Source organism: Aspergillus caelatus (genome assembly GCF_009193585.1).
Source record: "Aspergillus caelatus strain CBS 763.97 unplaced genomic scaffold BDV27scaffold_388, whole genome shotgun sequence".
NCBI classification, from domain to species: Eukaryota; Fungi; Ascomycota; class Eurotiomycetes; order Eurotiales; family Aspergillaceae; genus Aspergillus; species Aspergillus caelatus.
The window spans coordinates 1-24,630 of record NW_022475651.1 but is presented as its reverse complement, the minus strand read 5'-3'; the positions used below and the strand labels follow the sequence as shown (position 1 = coordinate 24,630).

Here is a 24,630-nt window from a genome sequence, read left to right as displayed (position 1 = left end):
TTCCCTGAAATGAATCTGCCTTGGGGTTGTAGAATTTAGTTCTGGTGGATAGTTTTGCCTTCGGATCGTTTTATTTGGTGGGATGTGATGGTTTTGAAGGTGGGGTGGTGAGTGATTGATCTATGGTCGGGATTGATATCAATCGCAAGGAAGTCAATGGCGGCGGATGATGTCAGCGGCGGGTGGAGTTTGCGAGAACGACTAAGTAGAGCTGAGGCTCTTCTTTGTGTGGATTTTTTTTTGTTCATGGCGGACTCTGATTTGTTCAATGGGGTAGTTTTCTCTTGGTTTATGCAGCTTGTTTCCTCCGGGGCTGCTGGTACTGGGTCGAATGCTTACGATAGTGCTTACTGCATACATACAATTTTGAGATGGTGTGCATCTTGCGCTGCAGCTCCCGGGATTTGAATCATTCATGTCGGTATTATAGTTGGTTCGAGACCACCAAATCTATGATACAAGAAGGACCATCAAATCTGACGCCAGGAACGTCACATCGTCCCTCCGAGGATTTGTGGTGATTTTCTTTAGGAATCTGAGAGGGAAAAAGGACTAAGAAGGAAAAAAGAGCCCACACCATCCATAACAGCAGAACATAGGAAATATCAAGGAATCAAAGATATCACTGGGGAAGAAATGGGCATACCGCCAAGGCTAGAAAGGGAATTTTCAACACATCAAGGCACAAATAGCTCAAAGAGAAAAATAAAAGGAAAAGAGGAAAAAGAGAGACGTCGCATATCGAAGTTTATCGAGGTCATCAACAGCGGATCCCATAGGCCAATGCGACCGTACACTGGCCCGTCGTCAGCGTCCGAAGTTCATGCAGGTCCAGCGCGTGTTTCCTTCGGGGGCTGAACAGCTTCACGAGCACCCAGAAATCCCGCGCCTCCCCGCTGATCGGTTGTCGGGTTGTCGGTACGTGGTCCTGGTCGTGACGAGTGGGTAGCGATGCGACGTTTCCAAAGGTCAAAAGAGGTATTGAGAAGAATAAGATTAGGTAGTAGAAGGTGATGTCGTAGCGTTTGAGGGTACAATGGACCGCTTGGTAGCTTAGTTAATGGCGTGGAATGTCATGGATCCATTACATGACCGTGCAACAACCTCCCTGCTGCTGAGGGGCGTATGGGTCATCGCGTTTGTCGACCTGGGGAGAGGTTGGTTAGTTTCCCTGATTTTGTTTCGATCGCACGAGCTAGACGCTGAGTCCCTCGTGGAGGGGAGAATTGACGGCGCATACCTGACCCCATACGGAAGGTACCATAAAGTCGCGAGTGTTGTTGCAGTAATTAATCAGCCTGTTCCAGTCAAGACGGTTGATATCAGTATCCGTCGGTCGCACACGAGGGGTAGACCAAGTGGTAATTGGGGACGACGTACGACATCGCAGCCTCGGACACTTTGACCCGGGGACGGTCCAGGTCTTCCTTCAGACGAGCATTGAGCTCTGTCAATCGTCGATACTTCAAATCGGCCACACTTTGCTTCTTGTTCTTAACATCCCCTCCCGATCGAAGCTCGTAAGCAGGCATCGTGATAGACTAAATTGTTCTTTGTTTCTTTTTCTTTTTTGTCCTTAAATTTTTTTTTTTTTTTTGTTATCGGGACGGTTTGAGGTGCGAATTAACTATATGCGCACACACGGGAAGGGAAGGGGGGGGTTTGTGTGGGTTGGACCGGTAAGTAGTAGGAAGGAAGAGAAGGTGGTCAAGTAAGGTTCGCGCGTCGAGCCGAGTAAGGGGAGAGAAAGGCGGACGCCGACCAAAAGGGAGAGGCTGCGGTTTATGGTGGGAGGAAATTAAATTATGAGCGAGAGAACGACGTTCCAATATTACTTGGGGGGGAAGGGTTCAACGGAGAGAACGACCGAATAGGTTGACCCGGAGATAATTGCTCAAGTGGAAATAAAAGAATAGAAGAAGAAGAAAAATAAAAAAATAAAAAAGAAGCAAAAAAGGTGAGTCCCCGAGACAAGGATTAGAACTTGGGAAAAGAGTGACAAGTCGAGAAGCTAAGAAAGAGGAGAAAGAAAGGGAAATGAAGAATTGGGGTGGTCTGTGAGGCGACCTTTGAACTTTGGTTTGGTTTTTTGGGGGGGGAAGGGAATCTCGGATGTTGGTTTTTAATTAACTAACCAACTTTCCCTTCTCTCCCTCTTCTCAGCTTTTCTTATTCTTCCCCCCCCCTGAACTTGGGAAAAATGGAGTAAAATATAACTAGTCTAGCTAGTCACTTAGTCTCATTAGTCAGTATCTCCCCTAACAAAAAATAAGAAAAAAAAAAAAAAGGCGGATGATCGATGCCGAAAATGTAGTAGAATTTGGGAACGGATCATCCGATTGTTTATTCATCAAAGCTCTTAAGAAGAAAACCCGAAATTCGTTGGACTAATAGTTCTTCTTATTATGATTCTGATTGATCTTACGTCCGCTTCTGTATTACATTCCTCATTGAATGTCTCTCGCATGGACAGTTCCAATTCTCTCACGTGTTCTCAAATCTCAATGTTACCGTACCATACGCGACACGTGACGACAGGCCATTGATGGTCTGTTTCATGGTCTATTCCATAGTTGGTAATGAATTCATGTCATGGTCATTGCCTGCTCTGCAGGCTGGATGATGACCTGAAGTACTCGACATGATTCAGGTACTACCTAGTACCGTACATACTACAACAAAGTGGTTCCCCAGCTTAACGGTCATGAAGATGGACCCTGGTGGAATGCGACCCCATTGTTCTCCAGCCGGTGTATTGTCCGAGTCCGAGCTTCTTCTTCTTCCAGGATATCAGAATGACTCCAGGCTCACGAACCACCCTGGGGCAAGTCCCCCATTCCCTTACAGAAATATAGCCAGGGATTAGACCTCTCTTTGAGTTCCAGCCTAGATTGCATATTTATACGATGACATTGAGTGAGATATCACGCGCCGTCGCGCTGACTCCTCGTTCACATCACGTGACGCAGGTCGCTTAACCGAAGTGGGAAGCCCTTCGGCCTGTTTTTTGAAATCTCGCACAACGCCCGCCAGAGCCCAAAGATCCCTCCCTAACCGACGTTGAAGGGCCGTCGCGTGGCAGTGTATTCGCAAATAGGGACTTTATCGCTTTCGACACTTGCTGCCCGCCGTTGTCGAGCGAAATCCACCGTTTTTTCGCCCCTCGAACCACAGACGTGTGCCGTTTTTGCCATAATTCGATAGGAATCGCTTATCCCGAAGCATTCATCACCCATCATGCCGCCGCCTCCTCATATCAAGCCCGAAAATGTCCTGAAGGTGAGTGGAACCTTCTACTGCGATGGACATTGATGCAAAATCCCGACGGTCGCGGATAACGGAGATGTCTGATGGAAACTAACGCTGGCTTTTTTGCTCGTCTTAGAGGGCTCAGGAACTTATCGCCGTGGGCCAGGCCCCCGCCGCCCTTAATGTCCTTCACGAACATGTCACCTCCAAGAGGACGCGCAGCAGCCCCATCGTGTCGCTGGAACCGGTTATGCTACTTTTCGTCGAGCTGTGCGTGGATCTTCGCAAGGGAAAGGCCGCCAAGGATGGATTGTATCAATATAAGAACATCGCCCAGAACACCAATGTGGCCACTATCGAGGTACGCGAATCATGGGAGACCAGAGGTGGAAGCGGTTGTCTGTATTGGTTAGAAGCTTACAGGTTGTGTGTATTTGCAGGTCGTCCTCAAGAAGTTCATCGAACTCGCCGAGAAGAAGGTGACCGAAGCCCAAGCGAAGGCCGATGAGATCCAGTCCTCGTTGGAATCCGCCGCCCCCTCGACTAACGTGGAGGATTTGGAAGCCATTGAAACCCCCGAGACCATCCTTCTCGCCACTGTTTCGGGCGAGCAGTCCCGTGATCGTACCGACCGTGCTGTCGTGACCCCATGGCTCAAGTTCCTTTGGGAGACCTACCGGACCGTTCTGGAAATCCTGAAGAACAATGCTCGTCTCGAGGTTATGTACCAGACTACCGCCCTCCAGGCCTTCCAGTTCTGCCTGAAGTACACCCGCAAGACGGAATTCCGCAGACTCTGTGAGCTCCTCCGGAACCATGTGCAGAACGCTGCCAAGTATTCTGCTCAGATGCACGCTATCAACCTCAGCGATCCCGACACTCTTCAGCGCCACTTGGATACCCGTTTCCAGCAGCTGAATGTGGCCGTTGAGTTGGAACTCTGGCAGGAGGCTTTCCGCAGCATTGAGGATATCCACACCCTTCTGAGCCTCAGCAAGCGCCCGGCCAAGAACGTCATGATGGCCAACTACTACGAGAAGCTGGCCCGCATCTTCCTAGTTAGCGAGAACTACCTTTTCCACGCCGCTGCCTGGAGCCGCTACTACAACCTCCTCCGCCAGTCTGCTGCCAGCCTCGCTGCCGGCCAGGGTACCAAGAAGGAGAACCCTTCCGTTACTGATGCCGACATGACCAAGGCCGCCTCTTTCGTCCTCCTGTCTGCTCTTGCCATTCCCGTGATCAGCACCTCTCGTTCTCGTGGCGCCTTGGTCGATGTGGACGAGGTTCGCAAAAACAAGAACACTCGCCTCACCAACCTCCTGGGTATGGCCCAGTCTCCCACCCGTGCGGTTCTCTTCAAGGATGCTCTCAACAAGGGTTTGCTCATGCGTGTTCGCCCTGAGATCCGTGACCTCTACAACATCCTCGAGGTCGACTTCCACCCCCTGTCCATCTGCAAGAAGATTACCCCCATCCTCAAGCAGATTGGTGCTGATCCCGAGATGGAGAAATACGTTGTGCCTCTGCAGCAGGTCATTCTGACCCGTCTCTTCCAGCAGCTGTCTCAGGTCTACGAGTCGGTTTCGCTGAAGTTCGTGTACGAGCTGGCCCAGTTCCCCGACCCCTTCCAGGTCACCCCCGCCATGATCGAGAAGTTCATCATGAACGGCTGCAAGAAGGGTGATCTTGCCATTCGGGTAGACCACATCTCGGGTGTCCTTACCTTCGACAGCGATGTGTTCTCGTCCGCTAAGGCCCTGCACTCTGGCAGCGCGGCTGGTTCTGCTGAAAGCGAGGTGGGCTCGGTGCAGCGCATGCAGAACACCCCTGCTGAAATCGCTCGCCTGCAGCTCACCCGCCTCGCCAAGACCCTCCATGTTTCGTGCATGTATGTCGATCCCTCGTACAACGAGGCTCGTCTGCAAGCCAAGCAGGCGGCCCACGCCCGCGCTGCTGCCGGTGCTGCCAAGGAGCATGAGGAGACCTTGGCTCGCCGTGCCCTTATCGACAAGAAGAAGGAGGCCGCCACCGATGCTCTGCAGCGTAAGCAAAGAGAGGAGGAGACCCGCAAGCGGATCCGTACCCAGCAGCTCCAGGAGGCTGAGAAGCAGCGTCTGCTTGATGAACAGCGCGAGCGCGAGAAGAAGCGCATCAAGGATGAGCAGGATCGTATTCGCGAGCAGGAACTCAAGAAGCAAATTGAGGAGTTGAAGAGCGGAGTGAAGGGCATTGACCTCAGCGAAGTTGATCTCAAGGACCTCGATGCTAACCGCCTCCGCGCGATGAAGCTCGCCCAGCTCGAGAAGGAGAAGAACGAGCTGAACGATCGTATCCGCACCACTGGCAAGCGTATTGACCATCTGGAGCGTGCTTTCCGTCGCGAGGAATTGAAACACATTCCTGCCGACTACGAGGCACAGAAGAAGCATGATATGGAGCTCTACGAGGCCATGAAGGCTGAGACCATGAAGGAGGCTGAGGATAAGCACAAGGAGGCTGTTGCTCTCAAGCACCGCCTCAGCCGTCTGGTACCTGTATTCAACACCTTCCGCAAGGATGTCTCTGAGAAGCGCCACGAGGAGTTTGAGAGGCGCCGCAAGGCGGCCGAGAGAGATTTCGAGGCTAAGAAGAAGCAACGTATCAAGGAAGTGCAGGACCGTAGGCGCCGTGAGAGGGCTGAGCGTGAGGAAGCTGAACGTCGCCAGAAGGAGGAAGAGGAACGTATCAAGCGTGAGGAAGAAGAGCGTGCTGCCAAGGAGGAAGAGCGCAGACGTGTTCTGGCTGAGGAGAAGGCTAAGCGCGAAGAGGAGAGAAAGTGAGTTCATAGTTCTGATCCCTTGTGGTCTACTTTGTCGATGTTGGAGAATGTTGCTAACCTCCCTTACAGGAAACTCGATGAGATGGCCCTTAAACAGAAGCAGCGCGAAGAGGAGGCCGAAGCCCGTCGTGCTTCCCGGAGAACCGGTGTTCCAGAGCCGCCGACTCGTGCAGAGCCTGAACGTACTGCTCCTCGCCTCAACCTGGCTCCTCGCACTGGTGGCGGACCTAGCTGGAGAGAGCGCCAAGCCGCCAAGGAGTCCACCGGCGGTGCTGCTCCTGCTCCTGCTCCTGCTCCTGCCAAGGAAGAGCCTGCTGCCCAGCCTCCCCGCAGAACTGGTGGCTACGTGCCTCCTCATCTCCGCTCTGGTTCTGCAGCTGCCCCTGCTGCTCCCCCTTCTAACGGCGCTGCACCATCTCGCTACGTGCCCCCTAGTGCTCGCGACTCCGGTTCCTCCACTCCCCCCTCTCGTACGCAAACCCCCGCTACTACTTCTGAGGAGCCTAAGAGCAGTGGAAAGTGGGTGCCTCGGTGGAAGCAGCAACAAGGCCAGTAAATAATTCACGTCGTTTGAAAAGTTTCTTGGAATGTTGAAAGGATGTGTTGCTTTTACAATTTCTCCCTTTTTATTCTCTTTTACCCTCATGTTCGCATTGTCTCCTCCACGGTATCACTTACCTTGTTTCTATGATGATCGCTGAGACTTCTGGGACATCCTTTAATTTGGTCCCTAGATAGTCTCTCATGTCACCAAATGCATTTATGTTCCATTAAATGAAGTCTTCACCCTCTTCTTTTCTGTCATGTCCGACAGCTACTTTGATGGATAATGCAGAAGCTATGAGTCTCTTTCTTTCACCGTATATGATTTTACCTTCTACTTTTGTTGAAACTCTTTCCGATGGGTAATTGGTGGTGTATGATGTCCAATTCATGTTGATTTGACTTGACATTCTTACCTACCTTTTATAGACATTTTGCGGATTTATCCGGGAATTGTTACGGCCATGTCACTCCTAGTAATCGAGTAGCGTCCTTCGTCTGGTTATTTCCTTGGGTGGGTAATTTCCGTTAGGTAGTTCATGGCATTCTTTGTTTATCTGATGTTTCCTTTACAAACGCCTTACTGTACAAAGCAGAAATTAACTGGTAAGAAACAGACCGGTGTAACTGGTAAAGGAATTTATCTCGACCTGCGAAGAGAAAGAGCAGGAACAACAAAAGAGAATTGAATAAGATAAGATGTCGGATCTAGTGGACCGCGGTTGGTAAGGTTAAGTACTTTGAATGAAAGAGATAGATGGGGCGTATGTATGTCTGGCTGTCTCATGCTGAATTTAAGTTGAGCATTTGATCAGAACAAAGGAATAAGTGTATGACGTAAAGATCTATATACTTAGAAAAGAAATAGTCAAAGATAAAGTGAAAAAAGGGGGTATGTCGCAGCCTCTAATATTACGCAGATCATTCATATGATGAGGCGATGTTATCGTGAGAATTTCCATCTGGAAGCGATACTGGGAGTCGCAGATGAGAAAGAACGAAGAACAACAAAAGTCGTGAGTTTGGTTTTAAGCAGCAGCGGTGGCGGCTTCTGCGCCGGCAGCTCCGAAGAGTCTCTCCCTCCATTCTCCGCATACGGCTTCGAAGCCGCTGACGACGTCTCCGCACTCGCGCCCGGCTTCCCGGTCTCGGAGACGGCGATCCCAGTCGCCTTTCTCAATCCACCGGGCGCCCTCTTCGCGACCTTCTTCTTCACGGCGGAGTTCAGAGACCAGTTCGCGCGCAGATCGGAGCCTTCGAGAGGCGGTGGCTGTTAGCTGACGCGATTCGTAAAGCGTATCGCTCAAGCTTTGTAAAGAGAGTGTGATTTCGGATGTTTGTGAGACGAGCGATTGGAGGGAGTAGAGTGGGTTCAGAGCGGGTGAGTGCGAGGGTGTTGCGGGTCTTGATGAGTGATGGGATTGGACGGGGAAAGGATAAGGGAGGTTAGGTAAGAGCTCGTCGTCGATTAGAGGGATAAGGGAATCTATGGCATCTTCGGAGAGAAGAGGGAAAGGAGAGAAAAGTAGAGGGTGGGTGAGTGTTTGGAGAGTCCGAGTTTGGTGGGTGAGATGTGAAGTGATGGAAGAGTGTGCTGTGATAAGTCTGTGTGGAGAAGCCGGAATCAGTATAATTACTTCATAAAAGCAAATCAGCCTGGACGACTGAAACAAGGCCTTACCTCATAGCATTATTCTCGATCCCACTCTGCCCCCCAAGATCCCGAAGTGCCTCAACGACGCGAGCAATGGCATGATCACTCTCACTCCCATTGTTTTCCAGTCCCCGCCGAGCTAAGCTCTCAACCTCCGCCATCTGCATCTCTAGACTTGGCGAGATGTCCGCAGCTTCCTCTAGGTCCGAGTCAGGGCCATAGTCTGAACCGTCATACTGTGATTCGGTTCGGCGATGTCGATGACCTCCATTCCGAGTCTTAGGTTTTGGAGGCTGTAGAGAAGCACGCTCGGACGAGTACCCCGATGATGGTGTCCTGGTTCCCATGTGATAGCCGTCTTCTGAGTCGCTGCGATCCATATGTTGCGAATCCGCAGGGATATGTTCGACCTCCTGTCCTGACGCATACCCATAGCCACCCTCCTCCTGCTCCCAAGCATCAGCCAGTTCGTCTGCAAGGTTTCCCAAGCCACCCCCGCCCATGTCCGCAGCACTCCCAAAGTCACCCGACATTCTATAATGAGATCCGTTTATGCTTTGCGCATGGTGTCCGCGGGCCGGAGATGACGGGGCTGAAAAGCGAGGAGACATAGGCGACCTTGGTGGACTATGAGAGAAGCCATTTGGAGCATAGGTGCCCGGAGAAATAGGGTCAAAGTCGATGCTGGATTGACTCTGATTATGGCGGTGAGACAGCCTCAGGGGAGATGGTGGGATGGACGGCATGATTCAATCCCAGCCAGTTGCATAGATGATCGGAAAAGGAGAAAGCAGGAAAAAGAAAGAGTGCAGGTGTCACTCGGTCAACGTCTTAATATAGCGGACCGAAAGAGCCGTTGGAAATTGCAGCTGCAAGGGTCCCTCCGATGGTGGCCTCGGAACGTGACTAGGGGGCTGCGCGGAGGGGGGAGAAGTAAAGTAAAAAAGGATGTCAACAATACGCGGTCGACCGCATCACCAGGACGCTCAAGATGATATATGTACAAAGGAGAGACGGAATTCAAACTCTGTATATCAAAAGCAAATCAAGATATTTACCAGTGACAATGATGCGAGGGAGGAAAAGAATGGAAGATAGCGTGAAGTAAAATAAGGGAAAGTTGCGTCCGTCCAAATCATCGGCCAGAGCGGCATTTTTCCCGTGACCGCCGAAGCCCCAATTGGGCCGATGGTTTCTTTCCCCACGGCGGAGCTTCAATTCAATTTACCTTTCACGACAATAATTTCCCACCTTAATTCTCTGTTTCGAATATCTATCACTAATTACCTATTCTTATCCTTCCACTCATATTCACTTCCATTCCATACTGTCCACGCCACAATGAGTTCCATCCGGCGCATGTCCCCGACGGACTTACTCTCCCTCAACCTCACGAATCTCGACCCATTAACGGAGAACTATGACCTGGGTTTCTACCTCAATTACCTCATGCGGTGGCCCTCCCTCTTCAGCAGCGTCCAAGACCGCCGGGAAGGCATCGTCGGTTACAGTATGTGGACGGAATAGTCATAATACTTGTTCCATGGCACCTAGATTTAGAATCAGGGCCCCACTACATATCGCATATGCATGTCGCTAACGTGGCGCCATTCACATAACAGTCATGGGAAAGACCGAAGAACAACACCCATCCATGCGTCACTCCGAACACTATACTCCCTGGCACGGCCACATCACCGTCTTAACAGTGGCGCCAGCATGGCGTCGGCTTGGCCACGCTCGCCGTCTCACGGAGCGACTCGAGCGTGGATCTGACATCAACGACGCCTGGTTTGTTGACTTGTATGTCCGAGCTGGGAATAAGATAGCGGTGGATATGTATAAGGGAATGGGGTGAGTATCCCGCTATTTGATGCGCATGGCGTGAGTTTTGCAAGGCTGACGAGGGGGCTCGTACCACAGATACTCTGTATTCCGGCGGGTAGTTAATTACTATAGCGATGATCCGACAGGGATGTCAGATTCCGGTGAAGACGCATTTGATATGCGGAAACCATGCTCTCGAGATAAGAATCTACAACATGTACGGGAGAATGGCGAGGATTTCCTTGTTAGTCCGGAAGATGTTTCATAGAGTTCCTGGCCTGTTTCGATGTTTGATTAGGTGTGCGCATTTTACAAGCTCGGTATATCTTAGCATTTAGGTGTTTAGGTGTTATCTTTGACCTTCTCTCTCTTTTGCAGTGCTTCGCATTCTGCTAGATAGTGTTGATGTAAATGTGTACGGAATAATGAAAACTGCAAGGGAGTGGAACGTATGCTCTAGGAATGTTTCTGGCGCTTAGAATACTGTAGCGTCAAATGTACTGAAATTCTAGTCTATCTATTCAACATTATGTATATATGTGCAAATTCTATCGCAAATCTCTATGAAAGCATGCAACTTTTGTAGGACCCAAAACTCCAGCCTCCCGGCATAATGCAATGACTTTGTATGGAGAGATCGTCCGATCGTTTCCATCTGTTCAGCTTGGGGTGTACCGTTAGGAGCCGACTATGTGACTGGCGTTCTCGATGAATCCTCATTGAAAACTGAGCCTCAGGGGAGTTATGTCCCGTCTCTGTTCTGACAAACGTGGAGCGACACGGAAACCCTGAGAAGGGACGCTGATAGCTCTGAGTTGGAGTGGCTTCGTTTTTCCTATCACCCCTTGGCCCAGAAGAGCAAGAACGGCGTTTCCTCATTTCGCTTGTAGGCCTGGTAGAAAGAGATATGGCACCAGAGTTTAGGCTTTAACAGCAAAGTGGAAGCCAGTGCGAGACAGTCTCAGCGCAGCGAAAATCGAAGAAGCCGTGATGAGACAGCAGGCAGTGAAGAGTTGGACACCAAGATACTTATGAGTGCTGTCCAGAATGGCACCGCCGATCGGTGTTCCGATTAATAGTCCGAAGGAAGTGGTTGAGAAGACCATACCCAAGCGTGTTCCCAAATTACGGATGTCCTTGGTCATGCTAGCCATAACCACCGGCGGCAGCGACACAAAACCACCGGAAGTGAGACCATATAGAATGGCCAAGACAATGATACCAGGGACGTTGTGCACACCAATCCAAGCAAAGGCAAGAATAGCGGTAGCGGTAGCGGCAGGGGTGAGGACGTTCAAGGGGCCGGTATGGTCGGCAACGAAGTTGGGCAAGACTCGTCCAAAGGTGGACCCGGCGTTCAGCATTGCAAGAAGATAGAAACCCAGGTTAGAATCGACAATCCCGGTCTCGATGGCGTAGGACTGGACGTAGAATAAGAAGTTGTAGAACCCCAAAAAGCCCATGAACATAGCGAGGGAAAACATGACAAATTGCGGTTCTTTGTACGCTGAAAGCTGAATCAGCTTACGTTTCTCCTTAGGCTGGAAGCGCATTCGCATGAGGCAACATGAGATACAGCAGGTTCCGAAACAAAGGAACCCTACTGCACGCGTAGCCCACTCGAACCCAACACTCTGCTGTAATTGATTGAACATTATTGGGTAGATCACGCCACCGATGCTGCTTCCCGAAGCAGCCAGTCCATTGGCCAAACCTCTCTTCTTTTGGAAGTACTGAGGTAGGATGGCGACAGAGGGGACGAACAGACAGCCGGCTGATAATCCGATAACGACCCCTTGTGCGAGAATTAGGTGCCAGAACTTGGAGGATAGACTAGTCATCATAAGGCCAAATGGCAGCCCAACAGTCCCAAAGGTGATAAGGCCACGGAAATAGCCTGCATCAAATAGGGGACCAGTCACGACCCCAAACAACATAAGAAGGAACGACTGCAAGGATCCAATCCAAGCAATAGAGTCTGAGGACATGTCGGACAAGAAACTTTGTTCGTAGTATGTTTGGAATGCACCCCAGGTGTTGATGACACCCCTAAAACATGACCAAGTAAGCGAGTTGCCTCTCAAGTAAAGGATATATGTCCAACTGAATCGCACGACATATGCATGGTACATACCAAGAATTGAAGAACAAGAAGAACGAGCCAAGAACTTGCAGCCAGGTATTCAACCCCGTATCAAATGTTGGCTCTTCGGTTTCCCCCCCAGACGAAGAGTCCGACAAATCGGATGTCTGTTCACTGCCATTGTGAAGGTTGTTGCCTGCCCCGGGATCCACGACAATCTTTTCTTCGATATCAGCATCCGTACCCATATTGACAGCGCCTCACTTGCGGTTAGACAGCCTTTCTGCGAATGCAGAAACACATAGAAGACACAAGTAAGGACGAAAAGGACGGGAGGGTGAGATAGACACGCACAACGAGGCTGTGGTCAAGTTGAGGAAGGCGCTTTTCGACAAAGTCTGGCAGACTGATGGTAATGATACCCCAAATAGATAAGCGAAGAGAAAACTACAAGTGGTCTGAGACCGGAAAAGCGGAGATTTATACATTGGCATTACAATTTCTCAGCGCCTTTTGTCTCAGCGGGCCGATACCAGGCTAAGCTCGCGCACCAGGTTAAACCCAGGGCCGCCGGTGGAGACTCGGGGAGATGGTCCACAATCACGGGGCCCATCCTTCAAGAAAAAATGAAAAAAAAAAATTTTTTTGAGAGAAAAAGCAGGCTAGCCGCTAGAACAGAGAATTTTGTGAGTGACCCATCGGTGGAATGCACCCTACTGGCTAGCGACTGAATTACCGAGTACACAGGGCGTCAACCGCTTCACGGCGCATTGCCGACGGTGACTGCCATATCCGATGCTGAACCTTTAATCCTGATGTATCGAGATTCAACTGCAAAGCTACCCCCAAGTATTGAGAATGCCAACACCTGAGCTTCAGACCGACCATGATTGAGACCTGTAGTTTCATGGGGCCCCATCATTGGCTCAAGGAAGAGTGGTCGGCAGTCACCGCATCAAACGTCTAGCTGAGTAGTGTGTCAACGTGCCGATTATCCAGCGGGGAAGGAGACCATATTATTAATCCATGTCGCATTCAATCTTCCAAAGGAAGATCTTCCAGGAATCTTGGCTGTCTTGGTATCAATTGGCTCAGCCCATACAACCGTATATCGGCCCCAAAAAAGGAGGTGGACGAAATTAAGGTCATTTTCCATGAGTCACGACCCAGTGGAGTCTGCGGAGTTCCCATTTCAACTCCGAGTGAATAAATTTGTACGGAGTATTGATACGGAGAAGCCCTAAATCTCCACGTGGGGGATTATGATGCGGCCTTATCGATTGATATCTGCATGAAGGCCATTATCGTCCGTCTGACAACCAAGGACCTCCGTATCATAAGCAGTGATGTAACAAGGTCTACAGTATCAGAATGTGGGGGAACTTTAAAAAGGTCCTTAATAGCCTGTTTATCGCCTTTCGCATCGTTTGATAGGATATCTGATCCGGCCCGGAAAATTTTCCTCCCGGTGCAGATCCTAAAACGGCTTCAATCAATGTACTTGGTTACGTAGCTAGCTCCTGAGTTCTGTCAACTCTCCCTCTCTATACCTGGTTCGATGTCTCCACTACATCTTACGTTAGGGTAACTTTATCGAGCTTGGCTCTGTGTCCGCTTCGAAGCCAAGCCGCGGTGCATGACCTAAACAACCGACACTCACTGCATAGTAGTGGCATCTGTCCTGAGTTATAGTAGACTAGATAGAGACAGTTTGGACTAGCCAGTCCGTATATTACGGTCGTCAGGCCCGTCACTAATGGGATATAGTGTGTAGAAGCTGTCAAGAATAGAAGTGTATGATGCTTTCCGAAATTGGACACTGTGATGCCCTTCAGAAACCTTCAACCATTCGGGGTGGAATCACCTATATCAAAACACGTGGAGCTTAGAAGCCAGTTCTTCTGAATACCCACAAGGCTCGCAATGACCCTGAAGTCTGGTCCCGGTAATCTCATCGAACGGGTACTGTACAGGCAGTAATGTCTCGTCCTGAAGTGCCCATGACCGGGGGGTACACAGCTAATGTGTAGAAAAAGTTGTAATACTTTCGTGAAGGTAGCAAATTGGTCACCATTAATCCGGATGATAAGTGTAAACGCGCGTCTAAAATTACTTTATAGTAGCATGGCAAGGTCCTATGAAAAGCAATAGTGTCAACATCAAAACTATTTTTTTTTTTTCTATATTGAAATAGACTGTACTGCGTTATCGTTTTGAGGTTTTTTTTTTTCCCCCCTTCCCAGTGACCCAGGCTGGCTAGCCATTGTGGTCCGCTTTCCTACTCCAAAACTCCAAACGCTATGCTGCACACAAGGAATGAAAGAACGTACATGATAGAAAGAGCCCAATTTCCAATACACAGCCACCCATCCCATCTTTTTATTTAGAGTAATTCTTCGCATGTCCAGTCCTCGTACCTAAATGAGAGAAACAACAGTCAACCTGACTCTGTAAAACTAAGGAATCAAAATGCCGCTTACCATCCATCAGGCAGATATCTTCTCACAATAAGGGGGATTTTCTTCTGATTCAGTTCCTTGATGGCGATCTGCAAGGGATCTGTCTCTCCTTCAAGATCCACAAGCACAGGAGCGTTCATACTGTTAATATGTCAGAGTAACAATCCCCCACGTTCAGTGAATACCGGTCTATGACCCACCTGATTTGCAAGGCCCTGGTGCCCAGAACACGCGCCCGCTCATACTTGGTCATGTAGGGGGTTGTCGTGCGCTGGTCGTTTGGCACCTTCCTTTCCCGCACTTGCTCCATCACTTTCCCCGAGTATCCGGCGCTGGGATCGCCCGAAACGACAACGCGATCTCCATTGACTGCGGGGGTGTAGTGGTCCTCTCCGTATGCTTCTGCGCCTTCCACACCCTCAATGTCCTCGGGGTTCAAGAAGTCTTCGGGCTCATTGTCATCGTAGTCCTGACCGGCGTCGAAGTCATAGCTAGAAAAGTGTTAAACCAGAAGATCTTCTATTGAAACAACCATCGGCAAAGAGATCTGTTTGGCGCATCCTCTTCTCTTTGCGCTAGCTGTAGGTTGCTGTGGAAAAATGGCTTCTTACTTGTCCTCGTCACCGTGGTCACCGTAGTCAGACATTGTGCCTGTTTAAGAGCGAAGGAACGGGGGAAAGATGGAGAACAAGTGCCACACAAGCGAATGAAAAGCCAACACGGAGTCCCGGACGATTTGGGGTGAAGCGATTGATGTTGCGACGGAGCTTCCGAGTGAAGAATTCGATATCGCGACTCCAGAAGGCGGCGGAAAAAGTTCCTTAGGCACTAGTCCCCTTTTGGAGTTTAACCTCACCGCTTTAACAGCATCTTCCGGCAAAATTTAACGATAAGCGGTCTTGAATTAAATTTATCGTCGTTCTCAACTGTCGCTCTTTGGTTAAATTCTTGTCCTGAATGAGATCATAGGCTTGGGGGCAGTAACCCTAATACTCCTGAGCTATGGGCCAAAAAAGAAAAGCTTCGGAAGGCTTTGATACTCCCAAGAAAATCCTCAAGCAGACGGCACTGGATCATACCGGTAAGGAAGCTCCCTTCTGGCCTTCAGAATCATTGAAAAAAAGAAAAAGACTAAGCATTATTCAATGGACGTAGACCCAATTTATGAGGAAGGTCATTCCGATTGCGACTACGTATCATCAGATGAGGGGAGCATAGATAGCAATAGCCTTCATGAAACCCCGGCAACTCCGATCTCAACAATCTCAGCCAGGTACCCTTCCGAGCTGAAGACTCACCGCTGCCCTTTCGACGGGTGCACAAAGGCCTTCAATCGTCCAGCTCGCCTTCAGGAACATCTTCGTTCGCATAATAACGAAAGGCTCTTCAACTGTACGCACGATAACTGCGATAAGACATTTTTGCGAGTTTCGCATTTGAACCATCATATCAAGAGCGCTCACACCGGAGTCCGAGATTACGTATGTGACCGGCCGGGGTGTGGGAAGAGCTTTGTAACTGGATCCCGTCTTCGTCGCCATTTGGCTGCTCATGATGGAAAAGAAAAGTATCGCTGTACGGAATACCCTCCTTGCAATGAAACGTTCCGAAAGCACTCGACCCTCCAGAAGCATATAACGACTGTCCACTTGAAGCGAAAACCATTCCAATGCCCGCATATTGACCCAAGCACTGGTCAGAAATGCTCTATGGCTTTTGACACAGCTGGTCACCTGCGAGCACATGAGAGTAGAGTTCACACTGAGAAGCGGTTCAGCTGCACGGAGTGCTCGCAGCATATGGAAGGCACCGACCCGTCCTCAGATAATCTTTCGGCTGGCATGTCTGCAGTGACTTTCCCTACCTATGCTCTTCTTCAGGCTCACATCAAAACTGCCCATCCCCCACAATGCCCTAACTGTTCTATCACATGTTCGACAGCCCGTGAACTACGTCGGCATCTTGAAGTTGCACACGGAGATGTGACTCTCGAAGAACGAAAGGTATTCCCATGTGTAGTCCCCGGGTGTGATCGAAGCTTCACGAAGAAGGGAAACTTGACGGTCCATATCCGGACCGTCCATCAAGGAGAGAAACGGTTCGTCTGTGGCGAGACGGATCTCTCGAGCTCCAAAAAGGTAGCGGGGTGGATAGGAGATGGATGTGGAAAGCGATACGGAAGCAAACTCGCTCTCGAAGAACATATTCGTACCGCACACCTTGGTTGCCTGAATGCTAAAGCCGAACGACGACAACGTCTTGGTCTGGGTAAAGGACAACAGAATGCTCAAAGTAGACCCACTGGTATATCAGCGCTGGCCGCTCTGACGGGTGAAGGCTACGCCGAGGAAACAGGTCGCCACATTCGGTGTTTCTTCGACACTTGTGCGCACCGCTTCCACCGCAACTATGACCTTTGGGTTCATATGGGCAGCAAACACAGCTGCACTGAGGACGAGATCCGCGATATGTTCATGCAGCGAGCATTGTTGGCTGAAGACCCAGAGCCTATTACTGGTGACATGCTTGGAATTTACGGCCTTGAGTTTGACAACGACCCCTCTTATGAACCGTATATACTAGGGGAAGCCTTAGGTGCGAGCGCAGGCCTGGGCACAAAGAACGAACATACCCTTGCGGATTTGAACCCGCCAGACTTCCCCAGTAACCTGGAGTTCGACTCCAACCTTATGATGCAAGATATTGATTCGAAGACATCAGATGCTGACGATATGGCGATGATTGACCCTTTACTAGCGTATAATATGATGGACGCATAGAGATTCCATACAAATAATCTCGTGTTCTTCTTATTCTTGGCGACACCTGGCGACATCTTTTTTCTTTCTATTTTCCACATTACTTTCTTTCTTTTACTATCTTCTTTGCGCATATGATACCACAAAAGTACCTCACAGTCTAGTTCACAGATAATGAAGTATATGCCACTCTATCTCCCAAAGCTTGATCCCACTTCAATCAATTTAGGTCGTAAAGAAATTAACCCTTGGCACTCTTCATCTTTCCACATTCCGCCTAATGTGTACAAACTCCGGTACTCAAATAGCCAAATCTCAAGGAAACGGGAAACATACATAGACATCGGGCTGTAGAAACCATTAGCATACGCAGACCCTGATAACTTCCGCGAAAGAAACCATCTTCGTACCTTGTTATGTAAAAAACAGCCCACGCTCGAATACAAATGAGACTAAAGCTATGCTGTCTTGACTCCTGGTGAGTAGGTACTGTTAAGGTTAAGGGAAAGTGAGAGAAACAAGATATGGTTATCTAGTCTAGTGAGTTGAGTTCTTCCCTTCCCCCAACCCCCCCCCCCTTTTTTCCTTTTTTTCCCCCCATATTTTCTTGTCTTCACAGTGTGTTAATAATTTGATACAGGAACAGTTGTGATCCTCTTTCTGGAACAAGTTATGCTCCCCTTTAACAATGAGAATAATAGGGCCTGCGCTTGCTGCTGAGAAAACGGATGAACTGTGCACGCCCAAAGTTGGACTGGAGGGAAGATTTCTGCAGAGTATCGAATGAGATAGAGAGAAGAGAGGCGAAGACAGAATGGAGCGCAATAGGCAGGAATTGGAAATGACCGTAAACAACCCTGAATTAACTAATCATCATCCATAAGCCATTATTTGTGTTTGTATTTCAAGAAAGCCCAGTTCGAGCGGCTGAGTATTTTCCAAATTCTTTGTTAGAACAAAAGAGAGTTTTTTGTTCGTTTCCGAGGTAGCAGATCCATGATTTGCAATAACCACACCAAATTCACTATTCCTCTGGGCTTTAATCATGTGTTCTCGGGCTGCTTGTTGTGTATTGCTGTAACCGGCTTGACGACACAACGTTCATGAGCATCTGTCAAGGTGGTTCGTTCTATTGACCGGGTTAGGGCAGGGACTGTGGCTGGAAGGCGTGTTGGCTGTGGAGCCTCAATCCTGCCCTTCTAGTCAGAAGAGATGGAGGTCAGATAGACGATTCTAATTTGAGGTGAAGTTATTATGAGAGTAACTTACCAGGTCATTTCCAAGGATATGTCTTCCCCTTGGACGAACATCCACCAGAGACGATGTCCCAGCTAGGCTTCCCTGGATCGCAACAGTCTGTTCGAGTGTGCGCATCTCTTTGCGGAAAGAACGGCGAGGGAGCGAGGCTTCTGATAGATTGAAGCTCTCATCAGGCCCTTTGTAGAAAGACACACTCCCGACAAGATCAGCTGTCAAGCTCTGGCTGGATCGCCACACATCACCGAAGTAGTCTGGGTTGCAGCGGGATAAGGCCTCGTCACGGTAGGGGAAAGGTGTAGAGCGACGTGATCGAACCCCATCTACCGAGATCCTGATCTGAGTAAGATGCTGCAAATAAGAAATGTAACTGTCATCGGCCCTCGCTGAAGGTTTGTGGATGGTGAATTGTCTGGCGATATCACAGAAGAGATGTACGGCAGCTAATCCTCTTGCTACACTCAGCCACAGCGCCGTTTTGAGCATCAGGTTGAGAGATACATTGCTGGAGTCCTCAGATGACCAATGAGCCAAGTCCCCCGGTTCCGCTTCCTCGGCAGATGCGCGAGGGGTTCTCGGCGACGATGGTGGCAGCCAGCCAGATGCGCGCGCTTTCGCTGGGTCTGCTCTTGCTAGGTGGTTTTTGTAGTACTGATGAAACACGGTAAGCTCGATATCGGACTCTGAAAAGCCATCCCAGCTCAGGGAAGCCCTGCACGCGCGGAGTCGAATGTCCCTCATGCTCATCATTGCTGCTCGTTCTTGGGATACAGGGAGAGGGTTGTAAATAGTTTCTAAGCAGGTAATCAGTTTGATGATCCAAATCCAAGTTCGAAGCGGGCTTTCTACTTACTGTGCTCATCTTTTGATTTGATTGCTCGGAGAATGTCTTGCTTGAATTCCTCAATGACTTTCACCGATGCCTCGAGTTGCTGGCACACCTTCACAATATGAGGATATCTGGAGTTCATCCAGTAGACACGCGTAGCATCCTCTCCACGCAAAGGCGCCAACAGCTTTCTCAACATCTCGAGCTCGGCGCCGAAGAACGTCTCGTCGGTGATACTAGTATTATCGGGATGTGTAATTGCCCAGCGTTTGTAACGCTCACGAAGCCATTTCTCCAAAGTTGCCTGGATTCCCTGCATCTTGCCACAGTTCTCGAGCAGAATGATTGATAAGTGAGCATACGATCCGGGGAAAAGCTTGTCAGATAGCAGGGAAAGGCTGGTTACGACCTCTCTGGGAAAGAGGCCAGGGTCGAAGCCTTTAGTGAACTGCTGCATCAGCTCTTCCACTCTCTTCTTTTCAGTATCGGTGATCTCTTTCGCTTTCTCGTCCAACAATCCACAGCCATGGATATCTAATGGAATATCAATGGCCGAGGCAGAGTTATCCTCTTCAGAATGCTCCGGAGGGGGCGTAGGGCAAAGCTTGAACAGCTCCATGTTGCATTCCCGATAAAATACTCGATAGAAACATTCAAGATCAGGTACCACCTTCTGCTATGCTGTAATAGAAGCAAGCCAAAGAGTAGGAGATGGCATGGAATGGGCATAGGTTAGTATTGGGAGAATTTGACAAACTTCTCGGGGATTACCTAGATAGTGAATCTAGATCGTTATAAGTATTCTTAGTCAAGGTTGATGAAGAGATCCACAGGCGTGTCTCTGCTGCAGAACCGTGCAAGAGAAGATGAAGAAGAGAATGATAGGAAACAAACAAGGTCCAACACGACAACGGAGGGTGTGAGGGGTTCATGAAGTGAATGAGACAAAATCCAGTGAATTCATTCGACACTGAGAGTTTAGGATAAGACAGTAACTTAGTGCAAATAAGATCATACCCTCACTGTAAGATTCTCACAATAACAAGTCGCTGAAAGGTTTTCTCCACAAATTAGATAACCCAAACAGCAACATAACCTATATCCTTGATATGGTGATTGCTAATAGAGGAATAGAATATTCTCTAGTAAATTCTCCACTGAACTTACCAATACCTGCCAGTACTAGTGATTGAACGTAGCTTCTCTTCGTCCATTCTACTAATAATCTTGTCTGTGGCTTTCCTTTGTAACAATTCTCAGGGGAAATTTTACAAATTTTCATATTATAACAATGAGTGCTTGAAGTCACTATCAGGGCAAGCCACCCTATCCTGGTGATCTATAGTCTAACCCGACCAGCTGCAAGGTTATGAATATATATAGCTATCCAAGCTCGAATAAATAGTATTTCCCCTCTTGTTATATGTAGTAGTCTAGATCTGATATCTATTCCAAAAGCAGCAATATCAGCAATATAGCTGATCTTCTTTTGTCTTGCGGTTCTGGTTCGACTTAGCATTACCTTTTGCCCACAGTTACAATGCTAATAATTAATTTTTTTCCCACTGAGTAAAATAATGAACAGTTCGCAGATTTGACCTATCGATGACATTATTTGTTTGGTAATTATGAGTAGAACGGTTGTGATAAAGAAACCCAGTACACTTCTAAATAGATGTCAGTGATGGAGAAGGCTCAATCACGATGTAAGTTTACGATATTTAGTATCAGACTCTTTCAGCTAATTTTCATCCTTTCTCGATTCAATCAACTGTATTGAAGTCGATGTTTATTTTGAGCTCCGGCGGCACTGGGGGGTAGCGATCCAATACACGGAGTAGAGAATGGACACATAGAGCACTTTTCCCGATGATGATCGTCCAGATGTGAGATATCACCTGTCATTGAAGCACGAGGTGGATCGGAAAGTTGAATCGGGTTGAACTTTCTCATGGCAGCAGTTGCCAGGTCGAGCGGTGTATTACACTTAAGGTCCTGGTTGAATTTCCTCGCTAGATAAACATGCTGGGATCTGCGACAATATCAGTGCCTAATGGCGATATCGAGTAAGTATTCGGACTATATAAATACTAACGGTGAACGTTGTCGTAAAGGCGTATCGGACATGATGCATCACATTCTCTATATGAAGCCATAAAATGTGCCAAATATCCTCAGGAATCCTTTTAGAATCTTGATCGCTCCTTTTTATGTTCAGTTGTTTGTTCTTGTCATACACGCCGAGCTTTCCGGAAGACTCCAACAAGATACACGGCCAATAGATACCAGGAGATACTGCAGATTTCATAAGTCGCGTCGGGATCAAGATCAAATAGTGTTCTGCAATTCAAAGGCTTCCTCTTTACAACGCTAGGTGAGCACTCACCCAGGGTGTCAAGTGCGAAGTATTTATCCGGGAGATGATGGCCAACAGACATTCCGTGAAGAGAGACATTGAATCGGAAGTATTTACAGGAGACAAGATCATCTCGAGGACGTAGAGGGAGCATATAAGACTACAATGATCTGTCCCAGATCTCACTGGTAATAAATAAAGACGTTTGTTGCCTTTGCAACTTTGTGACCCTGTCATATCGATGAGAAGTGTCTCACAATGTTGGCTATTTCATCCCAAACATGGGATTCTAAAGGCTCAGAAAGAGCAAGTCACAGTCAGCTGGGAAATATGTAGGAAGTATATACATGAGCATGATGCAGAGAGGTCTAGTGGTAGTCATCAGAAGCCTTGGTAAGGGCATGAATCTGGGACCCCCAGAGTATCAATATAACGACATAATAAATCTAAGATAGGCAGATTGTGAAGTGCTGAATGCCTTTATCCCGGGGCAATCTAGGAATAAATCGCAATTGGGTCTAAGAGAAGTGCGTGTAACATGCATGTATCTCTACTATAGTAGTAGTACATAGTATGCACAGTGACCCCGTTCAGAAACACGTGGATCGCCGGGGCCACAGGATACGTAGTGGCCGATCTTGCTTGGAAGTACGTAAGGCTGTTCCTTTGCATACTGGGTCGCTTGACGTCTTTCTGGGTGCCGGTTGGATATCGTCAAGGCGGAGCTGAAACTGAGGAGGAGGGTAATCTCTAGAGCGCTTATCTGCTCGTCATCGACTGAGCGACTTGATTTAGCAATTTAACACAGTAGTATACACAGTAAGTACTCGGAGTACGTTTGGAATTGCGCAATTGATGAACTGGCGATGGGGTAGGGTCTTGCACCGTAACATCCAATTGGCTTGAGTTTAATGTAAGTAGCTTAAAATGGATCTAAGTACTAAGTAGTATATCTCACCTAAAGCTTTGTCTATTATGCGCGAAAGCTACTTTTTTTTTTTTTTTTGGTTGGTGGCTGGGGCGGGGTACTAAGTATGGAGAGAACAAGCCTAAGAGATGGCTGTCTCCACTTCTAACAATCAGACAATCGGAACATTAGTACTATCATTGCTCAATGATACGAGCTGTGGCCTGCAAGTACGGGAACAAAGCAGGAAAGAAAAGCGAAGAAAGAGATACATTAGAAGTTACGAGATGAAAAGAAAAGCAACATTACGTGGAGAGCATGAAGGACGGTCAACCAAGGTCGTGGGATCCAGCTCCTCCACTTGCTGAGGTCATATCTGCATCGAGACGATCCTTTTTGAGCAACGATCGCTGGCCGGAGTGCGCGTCAAGGCCGACCTTCTATCCCGGCCGGTCCGCAGGTTTAACTTAAGCGTAGCAGATTCCCAGGGCGGTGGAACTCATACTTTATGTCGTCGTTGCAAGTTGCCACAGTGCGCAGTCAGCACGTTGTACTCCGTGCCGTCCATAACCTTCTTGTTGACCGGAAAGAACTTTCTTACAATAATACCGACGGTAAATGTACATACATATGTACATATAGTTGGAATTATCTAATCAAGCACAGTAACTAACTAACTAAATATACATTCAGGAGAGGCGTGGACTTATCGCTTGCCATCGAAATTGAATATATGCCATTCAATGTACGTAGGTAAGGTAAGGTAATGTTTCGATGGCATTGAACATGATTGGTATCCGTGGATGCGGCAAGGTACCGTATTTAGATACGGACCTTTATGTGCCACACATATTCCCCTGACTGTTCTGCAAGTTCAAATTTAATTACCACTCGGAGTAAAGGGGTAAAAAGGAGGCTGTCAAAAGGGGAGGGGGGTTGGATACAACAGTTTTAGTCTCTCATAGGAATACCTGCTTAATATAAATAGCGCTGCATAGTGCCATATTAGTTTAACGGGAATGTAACCTCCTCCGAAGCACTTGATGTTGTGGCACAGAAGGGATGTGGCAGTGCGGGAGTTCCATCTCTTATCCACTTGGGCAATACATTTGAAGAACCTAACTCGATACACACCCTTACCGTGTACAAGCAAATACCAGGCCACCCGGGTTACCCCATTCCATCCAAGCCAAGTGCACAGACTACTAATGGGAAAGGGGAATACTACTCGATACTAACTACTAGTAGACATTAGGTGGCCAAACCGATCTTGGCAGCCAAGCCTACGTTGTTTCTCCTCACCTGTAGAAGGGCGAAGACCGAATGATATGGTAAGGCAAAAAATGGACGGAACAGGCGCCCGTATCTGTACTGGTACAAAGCAGTCATGTAGTAAGACATGCAGGTCTTAAGTTACTATATTTGGATAGCAAGAGCCATCTTTTGCATTTCTCCGTACTCGATTTGGATTTTATAGGCCCGGGTCAATGGCGACAAAATCCCCGGGGGGCAGTTTGTCCAGGAAACACATACCGTTTGAGATTCGGGTGATATGAGTTACACTGTGTAAATGTATATGTTATTGGGGTGAAATAGTCTAGATTGTATTGATAGTCATCGTGGATCCTCGGGGTTCATTGGGTTTTGTTTTATTTTAATTTTTTTTAAATGTGCCGCCTTATATCATGGGTGCTAACCTGAAACTGAAAGGAGAGATCGAAAAAAGAAAAGAAAAAACAGAAAGCCTCCTATGAAATTGGTGGGACATGCAGCGAATTTCTCTGATCCACGCCGATCTTGTTTGATCAATTTGGGGAAGACCAGCAGGGATGATATTTTTTTCCCTTTCTTTCTTTTTTCTTTTTTCTTTTTTCTTTTATTTTTTTTTT

At 48.3% G+C, this 24,630-nt stretch overlaps 9 protein-coding genes across 9 annotated transcripts; 3 read left to right on the top strand and 6 right to left on the bottom strand.

Moving 5' to 3' along the window:
- Positions 1–368: 368 nt before the first annotated feature.
- On the bottom strand, positions 369–2,242 carry BDV27DRAFT_138565 (guanine nucleotide-binding protein subunit gamma). Its single transcript, XM_032069269.1, has 3 exons — positions 1,381–2,242; positions 1,241–1,298; positions 369–1,147 (listed from the first exon to the last, which is right to left on the bottom strand). Exons 1-3 carry the CDS (start codon positions 1,530–1,532, stop codon positions 1,085–1,087), a joined length of 273 nt encoding a protein of 90 aa, XP_031920970.1. The 5' UTR covers positions 1,533–2,242; the 3' UTR covers positions 369–1,084.
- Positions 2,243–3,052: 810 nt separating this feature from the next.
- tif32 (putative eukaryotic translation initiation factor 3 subunit EifCa) lies at positions 3,053–6,730 on the top strand. The gene is made up of 4 exons (XM_032077548.1): positions 3,053–3,279; positions 3,386–3,610; positions 3,690–6,064; positions 6,137–6,730. Exons 1-4 carry the CDS (start codon positions 3,238–3,240, stop codon positions 6,621–6,623), a joined length of 3,129 nt encoding a protein of 1,042 aa, XP_031920969.1. The 5' UTR covers positions 3,053–3,237; the 3' UTR covers positions 6,624–6,730.
- A 420-nt stretch (positions 6,731–7,150) lies between these two features.
- Positions 7,151–9,374, bottom strand: BDV27DRAFT_138561 (uncharacterized protein). Its single transcript, XM_032069268.1, has 2 exons — positions 8,292–9,374; positions 7,151–8,215 (listed from the first exon to the last, which is right to left on the bottom strand). The coding sequence occupies exons 1-2, from the start codon at positions 9,008–9,010 to the stop codon at positions 7,639–7,641; spliced, it is 1,296 nt and encodes a 431-aa protein (XP_031920968.1). The 5' UTR covers positions 9,011–9,374; the 3' UTR covers positions 7,151–7,638.
- A 141-nt stretch (positions 9,375–9,515) lies between these two features.
- On the top strand, positions 9,516–10,486 carry BDV27DRAFT_77094 (peptide alpha-N-acetyltransferase complex B subunit NAT3). Its single transcript, XM_032077546.1, has 3 exons — positions 9,516–9,774; positions 9,887–10,118; positions 10,188–10,486. Exons 1-3 carry the CDS (start codon positions 9,606–9,608, stop codon positions 10,357–10,359), a joined length of 573 nt encoding a protein of 190 aa, XP_031920967.1. The 5' UTR covers positions 9,516–9,605; the 3' UTR covers positions 10,360–10,486.
- Positions 10,487–11,011: 525 nt separating this feature from the next.
- BDV27DRAFT_164100 (MCT family MFS transporter) lies at positions 11,012–12,422 on the bottom strand (the record flags this gene model as incomplete). Its single annotated transcript, XM_032073644.1, has 2 exons — positions 11,012–12,140; positions 12,226–12,422. 2 exons carry the CDS (start codon positions 12,420–12,422, stop codon positions 11,012–11,014), a joined length of 1,326 nt encoding a protein of 441 aa, XP_031920966.1.
- A 1,944-nt stretch (positions 12,423–14,366) lies between these two features.
- BDV27DRAFT_77075 (DNA-directed RNA polymerase core subunit RPO26) lies at positions 14,367–15,414 on the bottom strand. Its single transcript, XM_032077545.1, has 4 exons — positions 15,245–15,414; positions 14,834–15,124; positions 14,655–14,774; positions 14,367–14,591 (listed from the first exon to the last, which is right to left on the bottom strand). The coding sequence occupies exons 1-4, from the start codon at positions 15,277–15,279 to the stop codon at positions 14,558–14,560; spliced, it is 480 nt and encodes a 159-aa protein (XP_031920965.1). The 5' UTR covers positions 15,280–15,414; the 3' UTR covers positions 14,367–14,557.
- A 139-nt stretch (positions 15,415–15,553) lies between these two features.
- BDV27DRAFT_138554 (C2H2-type zinc finger protein) lies at positions 15,554–17,595 on the top strand. The gene is made up of 2 exons (XM_032069267.1): positions 15,554–15,714; positions 15,789–17,595. The coding sequence occupies exons 1-2, from the start codon at positions 15,636–15,638 to the stop codon at positions 17,411–17,413; spliced, it is 1,704 nt and encodes a 567-aa protein (XP_031920964.1). The 5' UTR covers positions 15,554–15,635; the 3' UTR covers positions 17,414–17,595.
- Positions 17,596–18,435: 840 nt separating this feature from the next.
- On the bottom strand, positions 18,436–20,097 carry BDV27DRAFT_169924 (uncharacterized protein; the record flags this gene model as incomplete). Its single annotated transcript, XM_032075162.1, has 3 exons — positions 18,436–18,591; positions 18,662–19,443; positions 19,503–20,097. 3 exons carry the CDS (start codon positions 20,095–20,097, stop codon positions 18,436–18,438), a joined length of 1,533 nt encoding a protein of 510 aa, XP_031920963.1.
- A 1,955-nt stretch (positions 20,098–22,052) lies between these two features.
- On the bottom strand, positions 22,053–22,840 carry BDV27DRAFT_138553 (uncharacterized protein). The gene has a single exon (XM_032069266.1). The coding sequence runs from the start codon at positions 22,504–22,506 to the stop codon at positions 22,330–22,332; it is 177 nt and encodes a 58-aa protein (XP_031920962.1). The 5' UTR covers positions 22,507–22,840; the 3' UTR covers positions 22,053–22,329.
- Between the last annotated feature and the right edge of the window lie 1,790 nt (positions 22,841–24,630).